Consider the following 18,356-nt stretch of genomic DNA (forward strand, 5'->3'; position numbering starts at 1 on the left):
GGAAAGCTTGCGGGCCTCAGTCTTCGGAGAATAGGCTGCCCTACCAGCCTTTCCTGAACACGAAGCTGCTGGAAATGAGTCCTGATCAGGGTAGGTGGGGCCCCAGGCTCCATCACGTGGTTTGGGAGGGGCTAGTGCGGCTCCCGGAAGAAATGGGGTTGGGGGGTGCTGCTGGACCAAGGGACCCGCACGTGCCAGGTGCCTTCATTCTGCGGTTTTCCTCCTGAGAACCGCTGGCTCGGAGGCCTGGCCCCCTCCTGTCTGAAGGCTCAGGACAGTGGGAGACCCACGGCTCGTTCCAGAAGCTCAGACCCGCTCGCAGTCATACCCCTGGGCCCGGACTCGTGCCCCGCTCCCATCCTCCCATCGCATCCCAGAGCCCCTCCGTCCCCTGCTCCCCGCCCACCGGACCTGACTCCCACCCTTTCTCCACTTGACACGCGGAGCAGCCGGGCCAGCAGCCAGGACCTCAGGCCGGGGTGGGGCGGGATGGGTTGGGCGGGGGTGGGGGGCGGTGTCGATGTGGGGAGGAGCAGAGGTAAAGGAATTGCCGCCGTATTCCTGGAAGCACAGCCTCTTTTTTCAAACTCAGCAAAAAAAAAAAAAGACAAAAACGCAGGCATTTCAGGGTCTCATCCTTCTCGCTGATAAGGGAGACGCCACCCCGCCCGCGGGCTCGCTGCGCGCTTCCCTTACAAGGAGCGCGGCTGAAAGCCCTTCCCCGAGGTCCCGGCGGACGAAAGGGGCGTCCCCAGGCCTCCTGGGGCGAGACGGCTCCCGGCTCCCAGCACCTCCGCCAGGGGCCGCTGCTGCCTCCGCGGGTGAGACGGCGTCACTTCCCGGGGATTCGGCCTCCAGGAAAGGGACGGCCTCACTTCCAAAAAAGGAATTTTCACTCAGCGCCCGGTGCCTTGACTCAGCCGCCGCCTGACTCAGCGCCCTTTCCTCTCCACGTCCAGGGCTCCCGGGCTGTTCTAGGAGAGGTGTGGCGGGGGTGGGGGGGGGGGGGTGGGGGGGGTGGGCGGTGGGCGCGTGCTCTCCCCTCAACCCACCCCACCCCAGCGCCCAGACCGGCCTCAGGGCTGCAGAGGTGGAGGGGGCCGGACACCACGTCGCCCTGAGCGGTCCTCTCGACACATTTGCAGCATCCTCAGGACAGTCGCGGGCAGGGCCGAGTCCCAGCTGTCCGGCTGTCACCACCTGCCGTGGGATTCCTTGGGCTGCTGCTGCCCGCCAGGCCTGGCCCAGGATGCAGATGGCCGCATAAAAATAGTCAGGGGCCTCGAGGTACCACTTCGCCGGCTGTTCTGTTGAGCGGAAGCCAGATGAGAGGGTGGGGAGGGCGGCCTGGGGCGGCTGCATCAGAAGTGGGCGGTGGGAGTGGGGTGTTCACCTGATAGGAAAGCCTTGCGACCTCTAGCCCTCCGGGGAAGGAGCATCTCACCGGATGGTTCTCCTGTTCATCACTTCCCAATCAATCCCACTGCACCTGAAACGGGTCATGTCAGCAGAGCTGTGGGTGCTGGCCCACCAACAGGGTCAGGAAGGCAGGGTCCAGGCAGCGGTTGCCAGTCAGTGAAGCCAGGGGAAGATGTTCGACCTGCAGGGGTTGTACCTGAGGCAACACACCTGGGAACTAGGAAAGGGTAGGCTTCGTGTTCAGTATTCTAATCCTAGTAAAATGAACTTAAAAAATAAAAGAAACTGGAGTCAAATGTGTGGCTCAGGACGGGTTACTTGACTTCCTCACCTGTGCAAGAGTGGATGCACCTGCCTGGACAGGATGGTGGGTGAACTTGTCAGCCCCTCCCAGGACTGGGACAATAGGCACATACCTCTGTCTCTCCTTGGAGTGGATGAGTGGCCCAGGGAGCAGGTGTCTGGGGTGGGGGTGGGGGGCACACACACATTTAGCAGGGAAGGGCCACAGCATGGGGTGAGCTGCTGGGGTGCGTGGGGAGGGATGCTTTCTGAATCTGGGGCCAGCGGGCCTGTGGGCGCGGCTGCCACTGCATTCCTGAGGACAGCTGGGACAGCTGAGGGGGGAGGGGGGAGCCGGCTGGACTGTGTCTAGCTTTCCAAATAGAAGGGTTTTCCTGTTGGGGAAGAAGTAATAAGAATTCACATGGCTTTGCGTTGGTACACACCTTCTCTCAGGCGCCCTCCCGGCAAACTGGTCAGCAGAGAAAGCTGCCCACCCCTGAGCAGTGGAGGAGGAAAGGCAGGCCAGACCCCTCCCTACATGCCCTCTGTGCCCACCACCCCTGCAGAGAGGGGTCAGGATTAGCCACAAACCAGCCTGAGTGGTGGGAAAGGAATTCTGACAAATATCTGGTGCATCAGAATCAGTTGTGACATGGTTATGACTCTTTTCAAAGCACCTCCTGAATTTATATTTAACTCAGAAAATCGGTGGTGGAAACCTCTTTGCTTAGGGAGATGTTATTCAATTCTTCTTCATTTCCCATGGTAATATTCTGGGTCCCCTCTTTCAGAAAAGGAAAGTTCCTTGAGGCTGTGAAATCTGTGTGTCTTTTCTTCCTTCACTTACTACTACTCATGTGCTGAGTATGACTACAGGCAGGAAGTCTAGTCTCCAACCTGAGGAGTTTACAACCCAACCAAGGAGGTGAGCCTTGGCAGCTTGGTGGGCGCTTCGTGGGCACGTGGCACTCACGGTTGCTGAGACATGGAGGAGCGGCAGATGAGAGCTGGCTCTGACACTCCTGCTGGAGGAGGGGGAGGGGGGTGAATCACGTCCAACTGGAATCTGGGACCAGAACAAGGGCCCATCAGAACAGCCCACCTGCAGTGGGGATGATTCAGATTAACTTAATCCAATCCTCTGGCTTAAACAGCACAAAACCAAAGATTCTCATTTGTGCTTTTAGTTGTGAAAGTGCAACATAGCTTTAAATATCTTTCCTGACAGCTTCTCACCACACAGAAACCCAGTGGGTGATAAGAAGGGCTGGATGGGAAGACAGTCAGGTCTAAAGGATCCAGAGATGTGCAGGGGAGGAGCAGGCAGGCTGCAAGCTCGGGGGTGGGGGTGAGGAGGTGGCCTGAGGGTCTCTTATAGGCAGGAGGATGGGGGTCCCCAAGGTGGACAGCGTTTGTTGTCAGGGGTCCAAGGCCCGAGCAGAAGACACAGCACAGAGAGGTGGTGGCCGAGGATGGCAGGAAACAAGTGGTGGCTTCACAGGGAGGGGCTCAGCCAGACTCAAGAAGCCTAAAGACTCAGGCTGGGACCCACAACAGCATTCAAACAACAGAGAAATGGTTTCATGACTGGGCCCAAAGGTCAGGGAAGAGTAGGGACACACAAAATTGAGTCTTTTTCCACCAATGAGACCACAAAGCAAGGACAACTAGTAAGTGGATGCGATTTCTGGCCTATAACATTTATCACAAAAAATGTACCCTGGTGTGAGTACAAATGCTCATGGGATTCATCACCCACAAAGCACTGGAAACTACTGGTTGACTTCTGAGTGTGCCGGTGGTGGGCGGGAGTGCTTGGGCATCCAAGGGAACCCCACCTCCCTGGTCCCTGGTGCAGAGGTCCAGGGCCTTTGCCCCAAGACTGCTTGTATCAGCAGCTCCTCTGCCCTCCAGACTAGAAGTCAAGGCCAGAGGCGCCCAGCCTGGATGGCACCCACATCTTACCAGGACTGGCTGGTTGTGCCACGCAGCTGGCCCTGCCCATGCTGTCCTTGGGGGCTCTGCTCTTCCTGTGCAGACAAGTCCCATTGAATCCTCCATTGGCTGTGTCTCCACAGGCCTATGCTCTCACATGTTCATGGACAGCTTTTTCCCATCATTTCTTCCTTAATATCAACATGAAAATATCTCCAAGTTGTTTAACAGTAAGCATGATGGTGCTTGCTATTTGCTCCCAACTCATGGCATTATTGTCATTGTTATTTTTTGTCTGCACAGATGTTCCTAAAACCTCATAAGGATTATAGGATTATACAGTTAATCGTTGTTCAGTTGCTCAGTCATGTCTGACTCTTTACGACCCCATGGGCTGCAGCAGGCCAGGCTTCCCTATACATCTAATAGCATTCACAACATAGTAAAGACTGTTGAAGAAAAAAGGGAGTAAATCAATGAATCATCATTAATTACTCAAATAGTATCCCACCACCAGGGCAGGCAGTACCCAGCCCCTGACCTCAGCACTTTTGCGGCCAGCGAGTGGGTCTGAGGGCCAGGCAGGTCCTAGGGACAGTTCCCGTGTAAACACACGGAGAATCTTCTCTGTGCTTCCCACCCCTTCAGCATGGTGCTGTGTCTGCCCTTCTGTGCTTTCTTCCTTTTCCTCCTCCTTCCCTCCTTTTCCCTCCCCCAACTAAAAGGTGGAACTTACTGCTTGTTCTGTCAACTAGGTCAATATTTTATTTTGTATATTTTTTACTGGGTAGGTCACTGGTTTACTACAAAAGGATGGAATTCAGGACAGTCAGATGGAAGAGATGTTTAGGCCAGGGCACAGGGAAGGGCCACCAGTTCACCAATCCAGAAGCTCTCCTGTTTTTAAATAAAAGAGTATATATTAACATTTCTCCATCCCACACACACAAACAACTACCTTCCAAATCACGTGATCACTTAGATCGGTTTCTATTTTGCTTAAATGTAACCTGAAGTTTTTAGAGCCCAGCTGTCCCAACCAAGCAAGTAAGCCTGTCTCCTACATCCCTGGACAGAGAGGTACCAGCTGTCCATCAAGTGCCTGCTCTGTGCCCAACGCTGGGAGAAGGCTTTCCACACCCCCACCACCTGCCCAGCGGCCCTGCAAGGCTGCAGCTACAGCCATGTCCCCATGTGGGAGGGCCAAAATGAAGCCCACCTACCGGACCACAGACTCACCGTGGTACTGACCTTTCTTAGTGGCGAGTTCTGTGCCCCAAGGAGAGAACACCAAAAAGTCACAGAAGAGGGTACAGAGAACAAAGTGAAGCCACCAGGGACCATCCTTGTGCAGGGGACACAGAAGAAAGGGCGGGGGTGCTGGGCAGAGCTGGCAAGACAGCCCCCCACTCTGATGCCGCCCTGTGGCTCCCAGGCCACCTCCACCTGGAGGGGCTCTGGCCCCCAGTGCTGGTGAAGGCCTCCCTCTGAGCGGGTAACACTGGGGCTAAGGAGAGATGATAGGAAATGTGTCCAAATGTTACTACCAAGTAATGATGATTAGGGATTGGATGTTGTTTTTTGTTCCTTGTCAGTCTTTTACAGCTTTCCTGAAGCTTGTCTATTACTGCCTGTTTTTAAGAATGGTGGTAAAACCATATCACCTGAAATGCACCACTGTGGCCATGTTTAAGTGTTCAGTTCATGCACATTGTTGAGTACAGGTCTCCAGGACTTCTCATCTGGCAAAACTCATCTCTTAGTCTTTAATGGGAAAATGATACCAAGACAGTTTTAAAAATATTACCTGCCACAGCTAGGCCTGAAAGCTGCCGGGCCTCAGCCGATTTAAAAGCTCTGGTGAAGGTGCGTCTCCTCACCTCCCCGCAACAACCCTCACCCTCCAGAGCTGATCTCCCTGGGCAGCCCCTGGGCCCCCACCCCACCCAGTACCTGTGTCCCCCCCACTCCTGGCTGATGGCCACTGCCTCTGCCCCAGCCCCGCACACCCTGCCCTGTGTGTGTGAGATAGGGGCCAGGGTGCAGGGGAGCTCTGGACGCCTGGACGGAAGGTCCCCCACCCCCTTGGGCCACAGAGAGAGAGAGATGAGCTTCGAGGTCACACAGCTTGTCAGGGGGGTCACTGGGAGCCAGATCCTAGGGTCCTGTCACCCCCTTCAGAGCCCTTCCTTCTAGAAAAACTGAAGACTGTTACACTGTGCCAGAGGTCAGAGAAGATGGTCAGGTCATAGACGACCATGTCATGTCTCAAAAAATAACAAACACAGAGGTGTGGCTGGGGAAAGCCACTGGGTTAGTTACAGGTGAGACACTTTTCCTCTTTGCTACAGAACATGGCAACAATTCTGTTATCATCCAATCACATCTGTTATAAATTTGATTTACTAGACTCAGCTTTTACACATGAATTTCTTCTTCATTGTGCACTTCCTAGATACATGGTCACTTCTTCCTGAAAAACAGATGACTCGTACAATCAGATTGCATTTTAGGTGAACTGGGTTTTGTCTGATGTAAGCTAGGATGGGAGTCGATCAGTCGTAGGATTGAGCTGGGAAGGATCTGGCCCAAGAACCATCCTGTCTGTCAAGCGTCATGTCACATATGTGACATGGTCCCATGTCATAAAACTTGTCAAAACCTGAGCTTTTAGCTGAAAATCAGGTCACAGGTGGCCATCAGCAGCCTGGCCCTGAGCCTGGCCTCTTCAAAGTCTTTCCCCAGGGACTCCTCAGCACATGGAAAGGATGGATCCCACCTCCCCTGTTACTGTGCATTTCAGACCCAGGCGGGGAGCAGTGAGACCTGTCCCAGGGCTGGGACAGTGGCCCTGGGTCCTCAGCCCACGTGGTGACTGGGTGAGAGGCTGAGGGTGGAAAGCGAGCAGACAGGAGGTAAGGACCCAGAACTCTGTCCAGATCCAGCCCTGGGCATCACCCCTCCCACTAGGGGCTCTCGGGGCTCACGCAACTGCTGGCACATGGGGACCTCAGGACTCACTCCCTGCCCCAAATTCCTGAACCTGCTTCAGGGCCCTTTCTCCTCCCGCTGGTGACTGTGACATGGAATGTGGCCTAGGGCCAGCCATGGGGGAGTTGCCCCCATCCCCACCACTGGTGATACAAACTCAGCAAAGCCAGCACTGCAGACAGGAAGATGCCTTCTCTTAATAACAGGCTCTATGTCTCCTGCATCCTTACTGGCAGCTGCTGGGTCTGTGGCCTGAGTGTGCCCTTGCTCTGGCCCGTCCACATTAGGGGCGGCCTCAACCACAGTGGCAGCCTCTCAGTCCCACCTTGCCTGGTTGTCGTGCAGATTCCAGAAGTGCAGTACCCAAGCTGCCAGCACTGAGCCCTGGTTACTCCCCCGCCCCCCTTGTGGTGCAGGTGGCAGGCTGACATGTGGGTCAGCAGGGAGTGTCCATCAGAAACTCCAGGAAATCAGCCTCTTCCCATTGAATCCATGTGACAGCAGTGTCCTCAAAGCCAGGCTGACACTTTCTCTCTGGCTCCGGTGAAAACCTCGAACTGAAATTCCACCCAAAGGACAAGCTTGACAAGGTAGTCATTTTGGCAAATCGCTGAAGCTGCTGACGTGGACACTTTCCTTTAAACCACGAAGGGGCTTGATTCACAGGGACTGAGTGACTAGAGCTGAGGAGAGATTCTTCTAGGGGTGACGGGCCCTTGCCTGCACCAGACTCTGCACCAGCTTTGATAAATGGAGCGTTTCCCCAGAGTCAGTCATGAAACTCAGCAACCACAACATACAGGCCTAGTAAGGGCAGGTGCTGGGTCATCCTGGGCTCTGACAGGAGCCTGGGGAGCTATGCCCCCCACACCTAAGCTTCCCCAGGTGCCCTGTGTAGAGATGTGCGGGGATCTACAGAAAGGCAGAGAAGCAGAACTGCAGGGGCCGGTTGGAGGTCAAGGATGGCAGGGCAGGGATCCTGAGGTTAAAGAAACTGATCCCTGAAACTGGGAATATTTGAAAAACTCCAGAAGAAAAATTTTCCAGTTGTCCCCCGTTTTCAAACCATGCACATTAGGACTGTCCCCAAGTTTTCATGTACCTAAAAGGAAACCGCTGGTTCTAATGACAGGAGAGTCACTTCCTCTTCACAGAGCATTTCCACTTGGCCTTGGGGAGGGGGTGAATGGAGCCCCAAGTCTCCAGTCTTCTCACCTGAAGCGTTCACAGGGAAAGTGGGCATACTCAGATGGAATGTCACAGGGCTCAGACCCCCCCCAGGACAAGCTCTTCTTTACAGAAGCGGCCAGAGGACCTGAGGTAACACAGCCAACTGGAAACAGAGCTGGGGCTGAGATCCAAGTCACCCTGACTCACAGAAAAGTGGTCACTCCTTCTCGCCACACAAGGCCACCTGGAAGGGGGCCGCTGCTCCAGAGAGCCTAACTCACCCCTACAAGTGACCCTGACTCATGCCTGCCTGGCACAACAGAGGCATTTGTGGTTCAGAATACCTGTAAGCTGCCTGGGCAGCTGGGTTCCCCACAGGAGTGGCCTGGAGAGTTCTGGATGTCAGAGAGCAAGCCCTAGAAGCCTAGGGGTCCAGGCTGCTGGGATGAAAGTCCCTGGGGGCAAGGACCACTAAGCAGGGAGGGTAGGGGCCCAGGACCCTGATGCCAGCAGCTGAGGAGTGAAGCCTTTCCCCGCTGAAGGGGCTGTGGGCAAACATAGCGGAGGGGTCCCGCTGCGCTTTGCCACCTTGTCAGCAAGGGAACAGGGAACCACGCTTCGCACAGCAGGCCAGTCCCCTAGGCCAGGGAGAGCTGAGATCATTCCGCAGGGAATCCCCGACGCTCCGTGGCCCCGGGGAGAGAGGGGTCACCGGATCTCTCTAAGACTGACACTTCCTCCGTCCTCCAGCTTCGTGCCTGTCCCCAGGCGGGACGCCCGCGTCCACACCCCCGCGCCCCCCCACCCCCACCCCCAGCAGGCAGACGAAGGCCGGGACTCAGGGGCGGGGAGGGTGAGGGAACCGGGGGGTAGGGGAGGCTTTCCTTCCAGACTCAGGAAGGAGAGGCTGCTAGGCTGTGCAGGGCGTATGTGTAAGTGTGTGTGTGTCTCCGTTTTCAGGTTTAGCCGTGTTTTCACTATAACCTGACTCCATCACGAACGGTTCGGACTCGTCAGAACTGAAGGGCACCTGTATTTCAAGACGGAGAAGCAGTACGCTGGGGACGTAAGGACTCGTGCCCACGGCTGAGTCGGAGCGCAGGGGCCAGTCACCCCGAAAAGATCCACTCCCGAGTCCCCCGGCCTTTCCACCCGCTGGGCTTGAACCCGCGGCGCGCGTGGACCTTGCGGTCCTGGACCCACGCCGGCGGCTCCGTGCAGGCGCGCCTCCCCAGTCGGCTCCGCGGGACCGAAGCGCGGGGAGTCTCCGTTCCCCCTCCGGGGGGTTATAGCGAACCGGGGAGCACTGGGGGGAAACTGTCTTTCGCTTCCCCGCCCGCCTGCTCGGATGGGCGCCCCAGGAACCCGCTCCGGGCCGGCATCCCTCCACTGTTCGCTGGTCGGCTCTCCCTCTGGGACCGCGCAGGGTGGAGGCGGCCCGGGGAGGACCGCCCGAGGGCGCGCAGGGGCGGGGTGCCTGGGGCGGGGTGAGGTCTGGGGGGCGGCGAGAGGAGGCGGGGACGAGCGGATGGAGGCGCACCCACGGATGGGGCCTGGAGTGGGGGCGGGGACGGAGGGGTCACGGGGAACGCGGGCGGGAGGGGAGGACCTGGTCTGGCCCGGGATTTGGGAAAGAGCACGCGGACCGGCTGCCTGGGGGACGCCGGGTGTGGGCAGGGCGCCCGGACGGCGGGGCAGAGGGGGCGCGGCCTGGGGGTAGGGGCGGGCCCGGCCATTGGCCCGGGCGGCCGGGGGAGGGCCGGGGAGGGGCGGCAGGCGCCGGGTGGGGGACCCGAACGCCCGGGCAGCAGTCACCGCGCCGTCAGAGCAGCGAGCGCTGAGCGGCCATGAGGGAGATCGTGCATATCCAGGCTGGCCAGTGCGGGAACCAGATCGGCACCAAGGTGAGTGGGCGCTCCCCCCCGCCAAGCCCTCGAGCCGGGGCCACGCGGGGCACGGGCAGCCGAGGGGGCGTCACGCGGACTCTACCCCGCTCCCCGTCCCCGAGGCCCCGGAGCGGCTCAAGCGCGCCTGGAATCTGGCGGCCGCTCCCCGCGCCCCGCCCGCCGGCCCGGCCTGGGGGACCTTAGCTGACCGTCTGTCCCCCGCCCTGCCCTTTGCTAGTTTTGGGAAGTGATCAGCGACGAACATGGCATCGACCCGGCCGGAGGCTACGTGGGTGACTCTGCGCTCCAACTGGAGAGAATCAACGTCTACTACAACGAGTCCTCGTGTGAGTGGCGCCATCCGCCATCCCCCCCCGAGACCCCGCCTTCCCCCCCAGACCCTGCCATCTCCCTCAGGACCTCGGCCACCCCCTTGGACCCCGCCATCCCCCTTGGACCCCGCCATCCCCCCGTCCATCCCTCTCTGGGACCCCGGCACCGCCCTGTGGGACCCTTGCCATCCCCTGCCCCCACCCGCGGGCCCCCCGGCGCGTGGGTGGTTCGCGCTGGAAAAATCCTCCCGGATGTAGCCCGGCGCCCGGCTCCTCCCTCGCTCCCCCTGGGGCGGGAAATCCGCCGTCGGTTGATTTCAAACAGGCTCTTGGCCTCTACTGGTCTGAGCTCTTGAACCTGACCTGTTAGTGCTGTGAAATCAGCTTAGTGGGGCATGTCCGGCTCTTTTTTTTTCCCCGGTTTTAAATTTCTTTCCTAATGAAGATTTTTGGCTAAAAATTTGAAAAACACTACCTCAAAAGATTGTTCTAGCCCTTTGCAGACCTCCAGAAAGACTTTACACCCACTGGAAGATGGACCTCCAGACGGACAGGGTCTTTGGCCGAGTTTAGTTAATCACTCCAGGCTGTGGTTTATCCAGGTTTAAGAATAGTACCAGCCCTGTCCTGGGGAGCTTCATAGGTATCCTGGTTACTTATGTACTTTATTTTTGTAACAATGTTTATTGTAAAAGTGATACATGACATTCACAGAACAAACACAAAAGGAAGATGTTGAAAGAACACCCAGGAAGTGACAGGTGCTGCCCCTCAATATACCCACCTGTGTCCCCAGCCTCAGAGATAATCACACTATCTTTAGAGTCACTGCTGGTCGTCCACAGGAGAGCTGGGAAGAGCAGGACATGTAAACCATGGGGTTTTATTCATTAAGCAGGTATGACAAAAGGTCTGGAAGAGCAGGGCGTGAGTGGTGAGATTTCTGGATGGCACTGAGAAACGGCCAGTATATATGGCACTTGCTGGTCACCCTCAGGCCACCCTCTCCTCAGCCTGGGTGTGTGAGTTGTAGGACAGTTCCCAGTGCAGTCCTTGTGACCCCACCCTCAAGGAACCTTTCTTGCCGGTTGGCACGAGCACATGCTCACTTGTCCATAAATGAGACAGTCCCCCAGGAAACAGCCGTGGACACACCTGAAACAGGTGCGCAGACCTGCTTGTGGGTTCACACGCATGTGAGGGAGAGAGGTGCAAAAGTGTCCTGGCAGCATGGCTGCTCACTGCAACAGGTATGGGTTATTTCTGCGGAACTAAAAAGTTGAACTGTACACGAAGGAGGACTGGGAAATTCAGGCGACAGGAAGTCCAGAGACCTCGCTTCTCATCCTGCTTTTTCCAGGAACTTCCTGTGCCCTGTGCTTGGGCTGGCTTCCTCCCCCCGACAAGTCCAGAGTGGATTGTGTTTTCTGAGGCTCCCCTCCCCCAGGGCTGAGACTCTGTGACCCTAAGAAAGCCTGCTTTGTACCTCGCAGGCAGCTGTGCTGGTGGGACTTGCTCTGGGGAAGTGTGTTGTCCCAGGAACCAGAGACTGACTCTCAAGGGTGGGCTCTGTTCTCTTCCAGCTCAGAAGTACGTGCCCAGGGCCGCCCTGGTGGACTTGGAGCCGGGCACCATGGACAGCGTGAGGTCTGGGCCTTTTGGGCAGCTCTTCCGGCCTGACAACTTCATCTTCGGTAGGTTCCGTCTTTCCTGCTTTCTTCTTCCTCTTTTTTATTTTCTAAACATCCAGCTAATTTGTGTGCAAGATTAAAAACATCACATGGCATAGAAAAGCTTAGAAGGGAAATCAACAGTCGCCAGCCTCATCACAAGGCAGCCTCTTGAAGGAAAGTAACCTTTGATTCTCTAAATGAGATGCTTGCTGCTAAGTCGCTTCAGTCGTGTCCGACTCTGTGTGACCCCATAGACGGCAGCCCACTAGGCTCTCCCATCCCTGGGATTCTCCAGGCAAGAACACTGGAGTGGGTTGCCATTTCCTTCTCCAGTGCATGAAAGTGAAAAGTGAAAGTGAAGTCGCTCAGTCATATCCGACTCTTAGCAACCCCATGGACTGCAGCCTATCAGGCTCCTTCATCCATGGGATTTTCCAGGCAAGAATACTGGAGTGGGGTGCCATCGCCTTCTCTGAATGAGATGCTTACTAGTAATAATTCTTGATTTCAAAACAGTTTAGACATTAACTTCTTTTTCCCGCTCATAAATTACTAGCATAAAAAGACGATAATAATTTGTGGTTCCTGTGTTGGTCGTCAGTGTGTTTATACCTGTGTTTCTTTTTCCATTGTCTATAGGCTGTTCTGCTTTCTTTCCAAAAGCTAGTTCCATATGAATTGTTTTATCAGGTTTGGGCAAATCTTCCTTTCCTATTTCTTCACCCAGAACATGATTATAGCACCTGTTCCTCTGCAGACTCCTAAAGAAAATTATATAAAATGAAATGAAGTGGCATTGTTAATGTGACCAGCGTCCATCACTTTGGAGCCATGGTTTTGGGGAGTCAAGGCAGAATCTTGGAAGATCTTATTAGTACATAAATTGATTCCCTTGGATTGGACTCAGGCTATGTGACCTGTTATAAAGGTGATTGAGCAAGGTACGTGCTCATGATGTATGAAAGACCTCGCGGTATCATCTGCTTCCCCATCACCATAGCAACCTGCACAAGCAGTGGAACAGGTGAAGCTTCTAGTAATTTGTTCAAGGGTTTTTGTCACCTTTGATATTTCAAATAGACCAGGACAAAAGGTTCTGGAGCCCCTTTTATTACGGCAAAAAAAATCTAAATTAACAGTACTTTTATAGTCCACAAGTGGGGACATTTACATTCTTTATCTTTTCCTAGACTAGACTTTTGGTAATTGTTCTCAAGCAGAGGTGCTTCTAGATCCTGCCACCAACATGGTCACCACTAGCTACGTGTGGCTATTTAAATGTAATTGAAGTTAAATAAAATCAGTCTGCTTCCTCAGTTGTACTCCACACATTTCCAGTGCTCAGTAGCCAAGTGTGGTAGGTGGCCACCACATTGGACAGGGCACAGCTCAAATACGTCTAGCTATGCCCTGTCCAATGTCACTGCAGAAAGTGCTCACAGCAGTGCTCACAGCCTTAAAAGATATCTACCAGATTAGGGGAATGAAGAGTACCTATACAAAATAGCTTCAAGAGTGGTTTTTAACAGTTGACACTATTTTTAACTAAGGAAATAACATGTTTGGCCATGAAGAACTGAGAGGACCAGCATGTCTGAACGCACTGTGTGTGCTGTTGGCTCAACAATTGTTTTTAAGTCATTATCCACTTAATAAAAGAGTCTGAGTTGCCTGGGGATTCACAGTAGGTGAAAACTATAGTTTTACCCCATTGCCTTCAGGGTGGGTGAATTTTTTAAAACGTGTTATTCCATATTCAGATATAGTTTGAAGTGATTTAAGAAAACACTGACTTGAAGTAACTATAATTTTAAAAGTGAAAGTTCTCTGCATTTGAGTTTATGCTTTAGAAAGCCACACCTTTTTCTTAACAAACTGCTGGTTGCATGGCAGCTATACCTGTTAGTGGAGAGAGTTTTGTGGGACAGAACAAAGCTCTAGGAAGGCGGACCTTAGGCTTCTCTGTACATATAACTTTCTCTCCCAGATTCAGGGCTGGAAGGGAGACAAAGAGCCTGGAGTCCCAAGACTTAACCCACACCCTGTGTGAGCTGGGGGTGAACCAGGGCTGGGCTCTGAGGCCTCCGGGATCACTGCAGCATCACTTCTACAATCTGGAGCTGCTGGTTAATGTCCCAACCTCTGATTGCAGAAGACGTTCAACTCCTGACCCCCAAATATTTAACTGGGAACGTCTGTTGCTATGAGACAGTGGCAAAATATTTTCAGAAGCCTCCAGCTTCCTCCTCTTGGTTGAAGGCAGAGAAAACTTCACATCTGATCACTCTGTAAACACCCAGGAGACCAAGGGACCGTGTAAGCTGGAGGCAGCAGAGGGTCCAGGCTGAGGGACTCCACTGACCATGGCTGTGTATCGCCTTGAGTCCCCACTGCCCCTCGGTCATTGTTTCCATGTGGTTTCAGTCCTTGTCCTCGGGGCAGCTCTGAAGGGGCATCAGTTCTACCCCAGCTCCAGGTGGGAAGCTGGCTTGTGTGCTGGCTTGCAGGGGGAGGTGGCGGAGTCTTGGGGGCCTAGGCAGGACATGACGGTACTCCAGCCTCATACAAGAAGGCACCCAGCCAGGTTTCAGTGTGGAGAGGCAATGTTTGTGAGCAAGAATGCAGTCACCTCCTGGGGGAGGCACCTCTGAGGGGTTGTGCTCCTTGTAGGAGGCAGGGCCACCTTCCAGAGTCTGTCCCTCGCAGCCCGGGCTCACTAGCCTTGGTGATGTCACTCTGCTCACAGTATTTAGGTGGTTCCCTCTTCTCTTCACCCTTGCAAACTGTCATCTGGTGAGTCTCGTCCACGTGTTATTCTACGCGTTCTGAGCCTACAAGGACCAACTGTAATCCATGTTGCTGACTTGCCCTCTGTGGAGGCCCGTCCCCCCCACACCCACAGCAGCTCTACTGTGTGTGGGGCCTTGCCCCAGGCTCCCATCATCACTGTGTTTCCAAGCTCTTGAGCTCTGTCAGCTTCATGGGAGGTGTTGAATCTCTGTAGGTTAGTGTGCATCTGCCTCGTGAGGAATACACTGCGTGTTTGTCACTTGCGTCCACTCCCGCATCCTTTGCCTGAGTCTTCCTAGAGGCTATCATCGTCCTTATGTATTTGTAGGACTTTAGATGTTTAATCACTAATAGCCAGTACCTCTTAAACTTACTGAAGAATCACAGCATTTTGGTGGTTCTTGTTTTACAGACTTGCACTTTGCACCACTGAACTTAGCTGTGGAAGATCCAAAGACGTTTGAGCTAAGACTCCTTCCGGGTCTGAGGCCGGCCCCCGGGGGTAACTGTAGGTTCCAGGGGTGTCCTGAGTGGGCCCCGCCCCCAAGTGCCCAGTGCCTGCCTTCTGCTGTGGTGCTGGAAGGGTCTCCATGGTCCGTCCCGCTGTGTCACCACCCCCAGCTCTGTTTCCCCCATCAGTGCGTGGGGGTGGGGGTGGGATGGTGGTGAATTGTTGCCACCAGCAGGTATAGACAGAAATCAGGGTAATGTCTTTGGTGTAAGGGGGAGAGGTGTGCACAGCGCAATGCCAGCAATGCCTTGACCCCTCGGGTCCTCTTGTTTTCTGAGCCCACCTGACATAACCAAATGCCCTGCTCCCTCATCCTTCAGCCATGGAACCACCGCAGTCTCTTTTGTTCCATATGTAGGGAAACTTTGATCAAGAAGCTGATGGATCTATTTTTTCATTTTTTATAATACATGATTCTTCTTTTCAAAACCAGATTTGAAATACCCACATACTAAAGAAATATACTGCTTGAAACAGCCTTTCTGGCTTCCTCTACAGCTGGGTTTTTCAGCTGCACCTCACACTGCCTTCTTACCAATGAACAGGAAACAGCAGTGCCTTATCTTTTTAACTTGTCATTAAATAGGTCTGTGCATCATTTACTTTTTTATTGCTTTTTGTAATGTACCTTACCATGTGCTCTAGAATTCAGTTCTTGATGGTTTCTCTAATGTCCCTTAAAATGCATATTAACATATTGATTTGAGTTGAAGACTAAAGCATGTTTTTCTGACAGAAAGTAGGTGCAATCTGTGCTTCCCAGGTGGTACTAGTAGTAAAGAATCCCCCTGCCAATGCAGGAGATGCAAGAGATGTTGGTTCAATCCCTGGGTGGGGAAGAATCCCTGGAGTTGAAAATGGCAACCCACTCCAGTATTCTTGCCTGGAAAATTCCATCGGCAGAGGAGCATGGCAGGCTACAGCCCATGGGGCTGCAGAGAATTGGATATGACTGAGCGAATGAGCACCCACACAGGTGCAATCTGGATTATCCACCTGGTAACAGGGCTGCCTTGCCAATTAGGCTACATCGCCAATAGTTTTCATTATCTGAATGAACTAAATCTGCAGCCTAAAGCACTGACAAAAATATATGTGAAACATTTCATTAAAAATCATACTGGCAACGTTGCGTTGGAATTAAGATTTCAAATTTTCCAACCTTTTGAAGTAATCAGACCACACGAAGAGCCTTTCAGTGAAAGAACATCAGATAAATCTTGGTGCAAAGCCTTTTGGAATCTTCCTGCTGCAGAAGGAAAGTTATTGATGCAAATCAGGTGTTTCTAATTCCGCTTTCCAGAAACTTGACTTTGGGGCTGAAAGGTGGTTAAAAATACTTTCTGATGGTGTAGATCAGTAATTTTTGGCATTTAACTCTGAAGATCAGATAATTGAATAAAATTGTTAGAATACAGTTAATTCTATTTACATGTTTATGCGAACAAGATTTCTCAATGTTTGTTGATACATATGTAAAAACAGAATAAGGAATAATATGGATGCCAAACCTTGTCTCAATCTGGCAATATTTGATGTTCACACTTGGATAAATGAGATAATGGAAAAAATATAGTTCCTGATGATGATGAACCAGGGGCCCCATTAACGAGGGAACATATTACTGTTTTGAAAAGGAAGTATTTGTATCTAGTTCAAAATTCAAGAGAGCCCAAAGGATAGGGGAAAGAAATTTGTTTTCTTAATTTATACTTTTTGTTCCCTTTGTCTTTTACTTTGCGGGAGAATTATCTTTTTAAGAGTAAGAATGGAATTACCAACTCAGAATGTGAGTACATCTTAAAATTGGCAGATTTCCCTGTCTGAAGTGGCCAGCCACCCTCCTGTGCTCCAGCAGTGCTGGGGGCCTGGGGCCCACCTCTCACTCTGTTATTTATTCACTTCATGACTTGTCTTGACGGCCCCTCATGGCAATCCCTGTAGCCCTGTTTGAATCACGTCTCCTCTCTTGCTTGACCCCAGGACAGACTGGCGCCGGCAACAACTGGGCCAAGGGCCACTACACAGAGGGCGCTGAGCTGGTGGACTCTGTCCTGGATGTGGTGCGGAAGGAGTGTGAGCACTGTGACTGCCTGCAGGGCTTCCAGCTGACCCACTCGCTGGGCGGTGGCACCGGGTCTGGGATGGGGACCCTCCTCATCAGCAAGATCCGCGAGGAGTACCCTGACCGCATCATGAACACCTTCAGCGTGATGCCCTCGCCCAAGGTGTCGGACACGGTAGTGGAGCCCTACAACGCCACCCTGTCCGTGCACCAGCTGGTGGAGAACACAGATGAGACCTACTGCATTGACAATGAAGCACTGTATGACATCTGCTTCCGCACCCTGAAACTGACCACCCCCACCTATGGGGACCTCAACCACTTGGTGTCAGCCACCATGAGTGGCGTAACCACCTCCCTGCGCTTCCCGGGCCAGCTCAACGCTGACCTGCGCAAGCTGGCCGTGAACATGGTGCCCTTCCCACGCCTGCACTTCTTCATGCCTGGCTTCGCCCCACTCACCGCCCGCGGCAGCCAGCAGTACCGGGCGCTGACTGTCCCCGAGCTCACCCAGCAGATGTTCGATGCCAAGAACATGATGGCCGCCTGTGACCCGCGCCACGGCCGCTACCTGACCGTGGCCGCCGTGTTCCGGGGCCCCATGTCCATGAAGGAGGTGGATGAGCAGATGCTGGCCATCCAGAACAAGAACAGCAGCTACTTCGTGGAGTGGATCCCCAACAATGTGAAGGTGGCCGTGTGTGACATCCCACCCCGGGGCCTGAAGATGTCGGCCACCTTCATTGGCAACAGCACAGCCATCCAGGAGCTATTCAAGCGCATCTCGGAGCAGTTCTCAGCCATGTTCCGGCGCAAGGCCTTCCTGCACTGGTTCACGGGCGAGGGGATGGACGAGATGGAGTTCACCGAGGCTGAGAGCAACATGAACGACCTGGTGTCTGAGTACCAGCAGTACCAGGACGCCACGGCCGATGAGGGCGAGGAAGCTTTTGAGGATGACGAGGAAGAGGTCAACGAGTAGAGGCGTGTCCTGCCTTGGACACTGAGGCTCAGAGGTCTTTTCTCCAAGCCTGGTGTGTCTCCTGGCCGCCCAGGGGAGTCCCGTCTGAGTGTAGGGACAGTCCCCTCACAGGGGCGGCGGACTGTCCTGTCCGTCATCTGGGATAGAGGGCGTCAGAAGAGCGGGAACTGGCATCCCTGCCCGAACATCGGACCAGAGAGGACACGAAAGAACTCATGGGCCATAAATAAAGGGCTAAATAAACAAACCTCACCGTCTCTTATGTGTTCACCTGTGTCTGGGAATTAGGGGCTAGAAACGGTGTGCTTTCATCCTGT

General features: G+C 53.9%; 1 protein-coding gene across 1 annotated transcript; it reads left to right on the forward strand.

The window, feature by feature from the left end:
* The first annotated feature begins 9,574 nt into the window (after positions 1–9,574).
* On the forward strand, positions 9,575–18,281 carry TUBB6 (tubulin beta 6 class V). Its single transcript, XM_052660282.1, has 4 exons — positions 9,575–9,704; positions 9,925–10,033; positions 11,602–11,712; positions 16,976–18,281. Exons 1-4 carry the CDS (start codon positions 9,648–9,650, stop codon positions 18,037–18,039), a joined length of 1,341 nt encoding a protein of 446 aa, XP_052516242.1. The 5' UTR covers positions 9,575–9,647; the 3' UTR covers positions 18,040–18,281.
* The last annotated feature ends 75 nt before the right edge of the window (positions 18,282–18,356 follow it).

This window comes from Budorcas taxicolor, chromosome 22, assembly GCF_023091745.1.
Source record: "Budorcas taxicolor isolate Tak-1 chromosome 22, Takin1.1, whole genome shotgun sequence".
Classification (NCBI taxonomy): Eukaryota; Metazoa; Chordata; class Mammalia; order Artiodactyla; family Bovidae; genus Budorcas; species Budorcas taxicolor.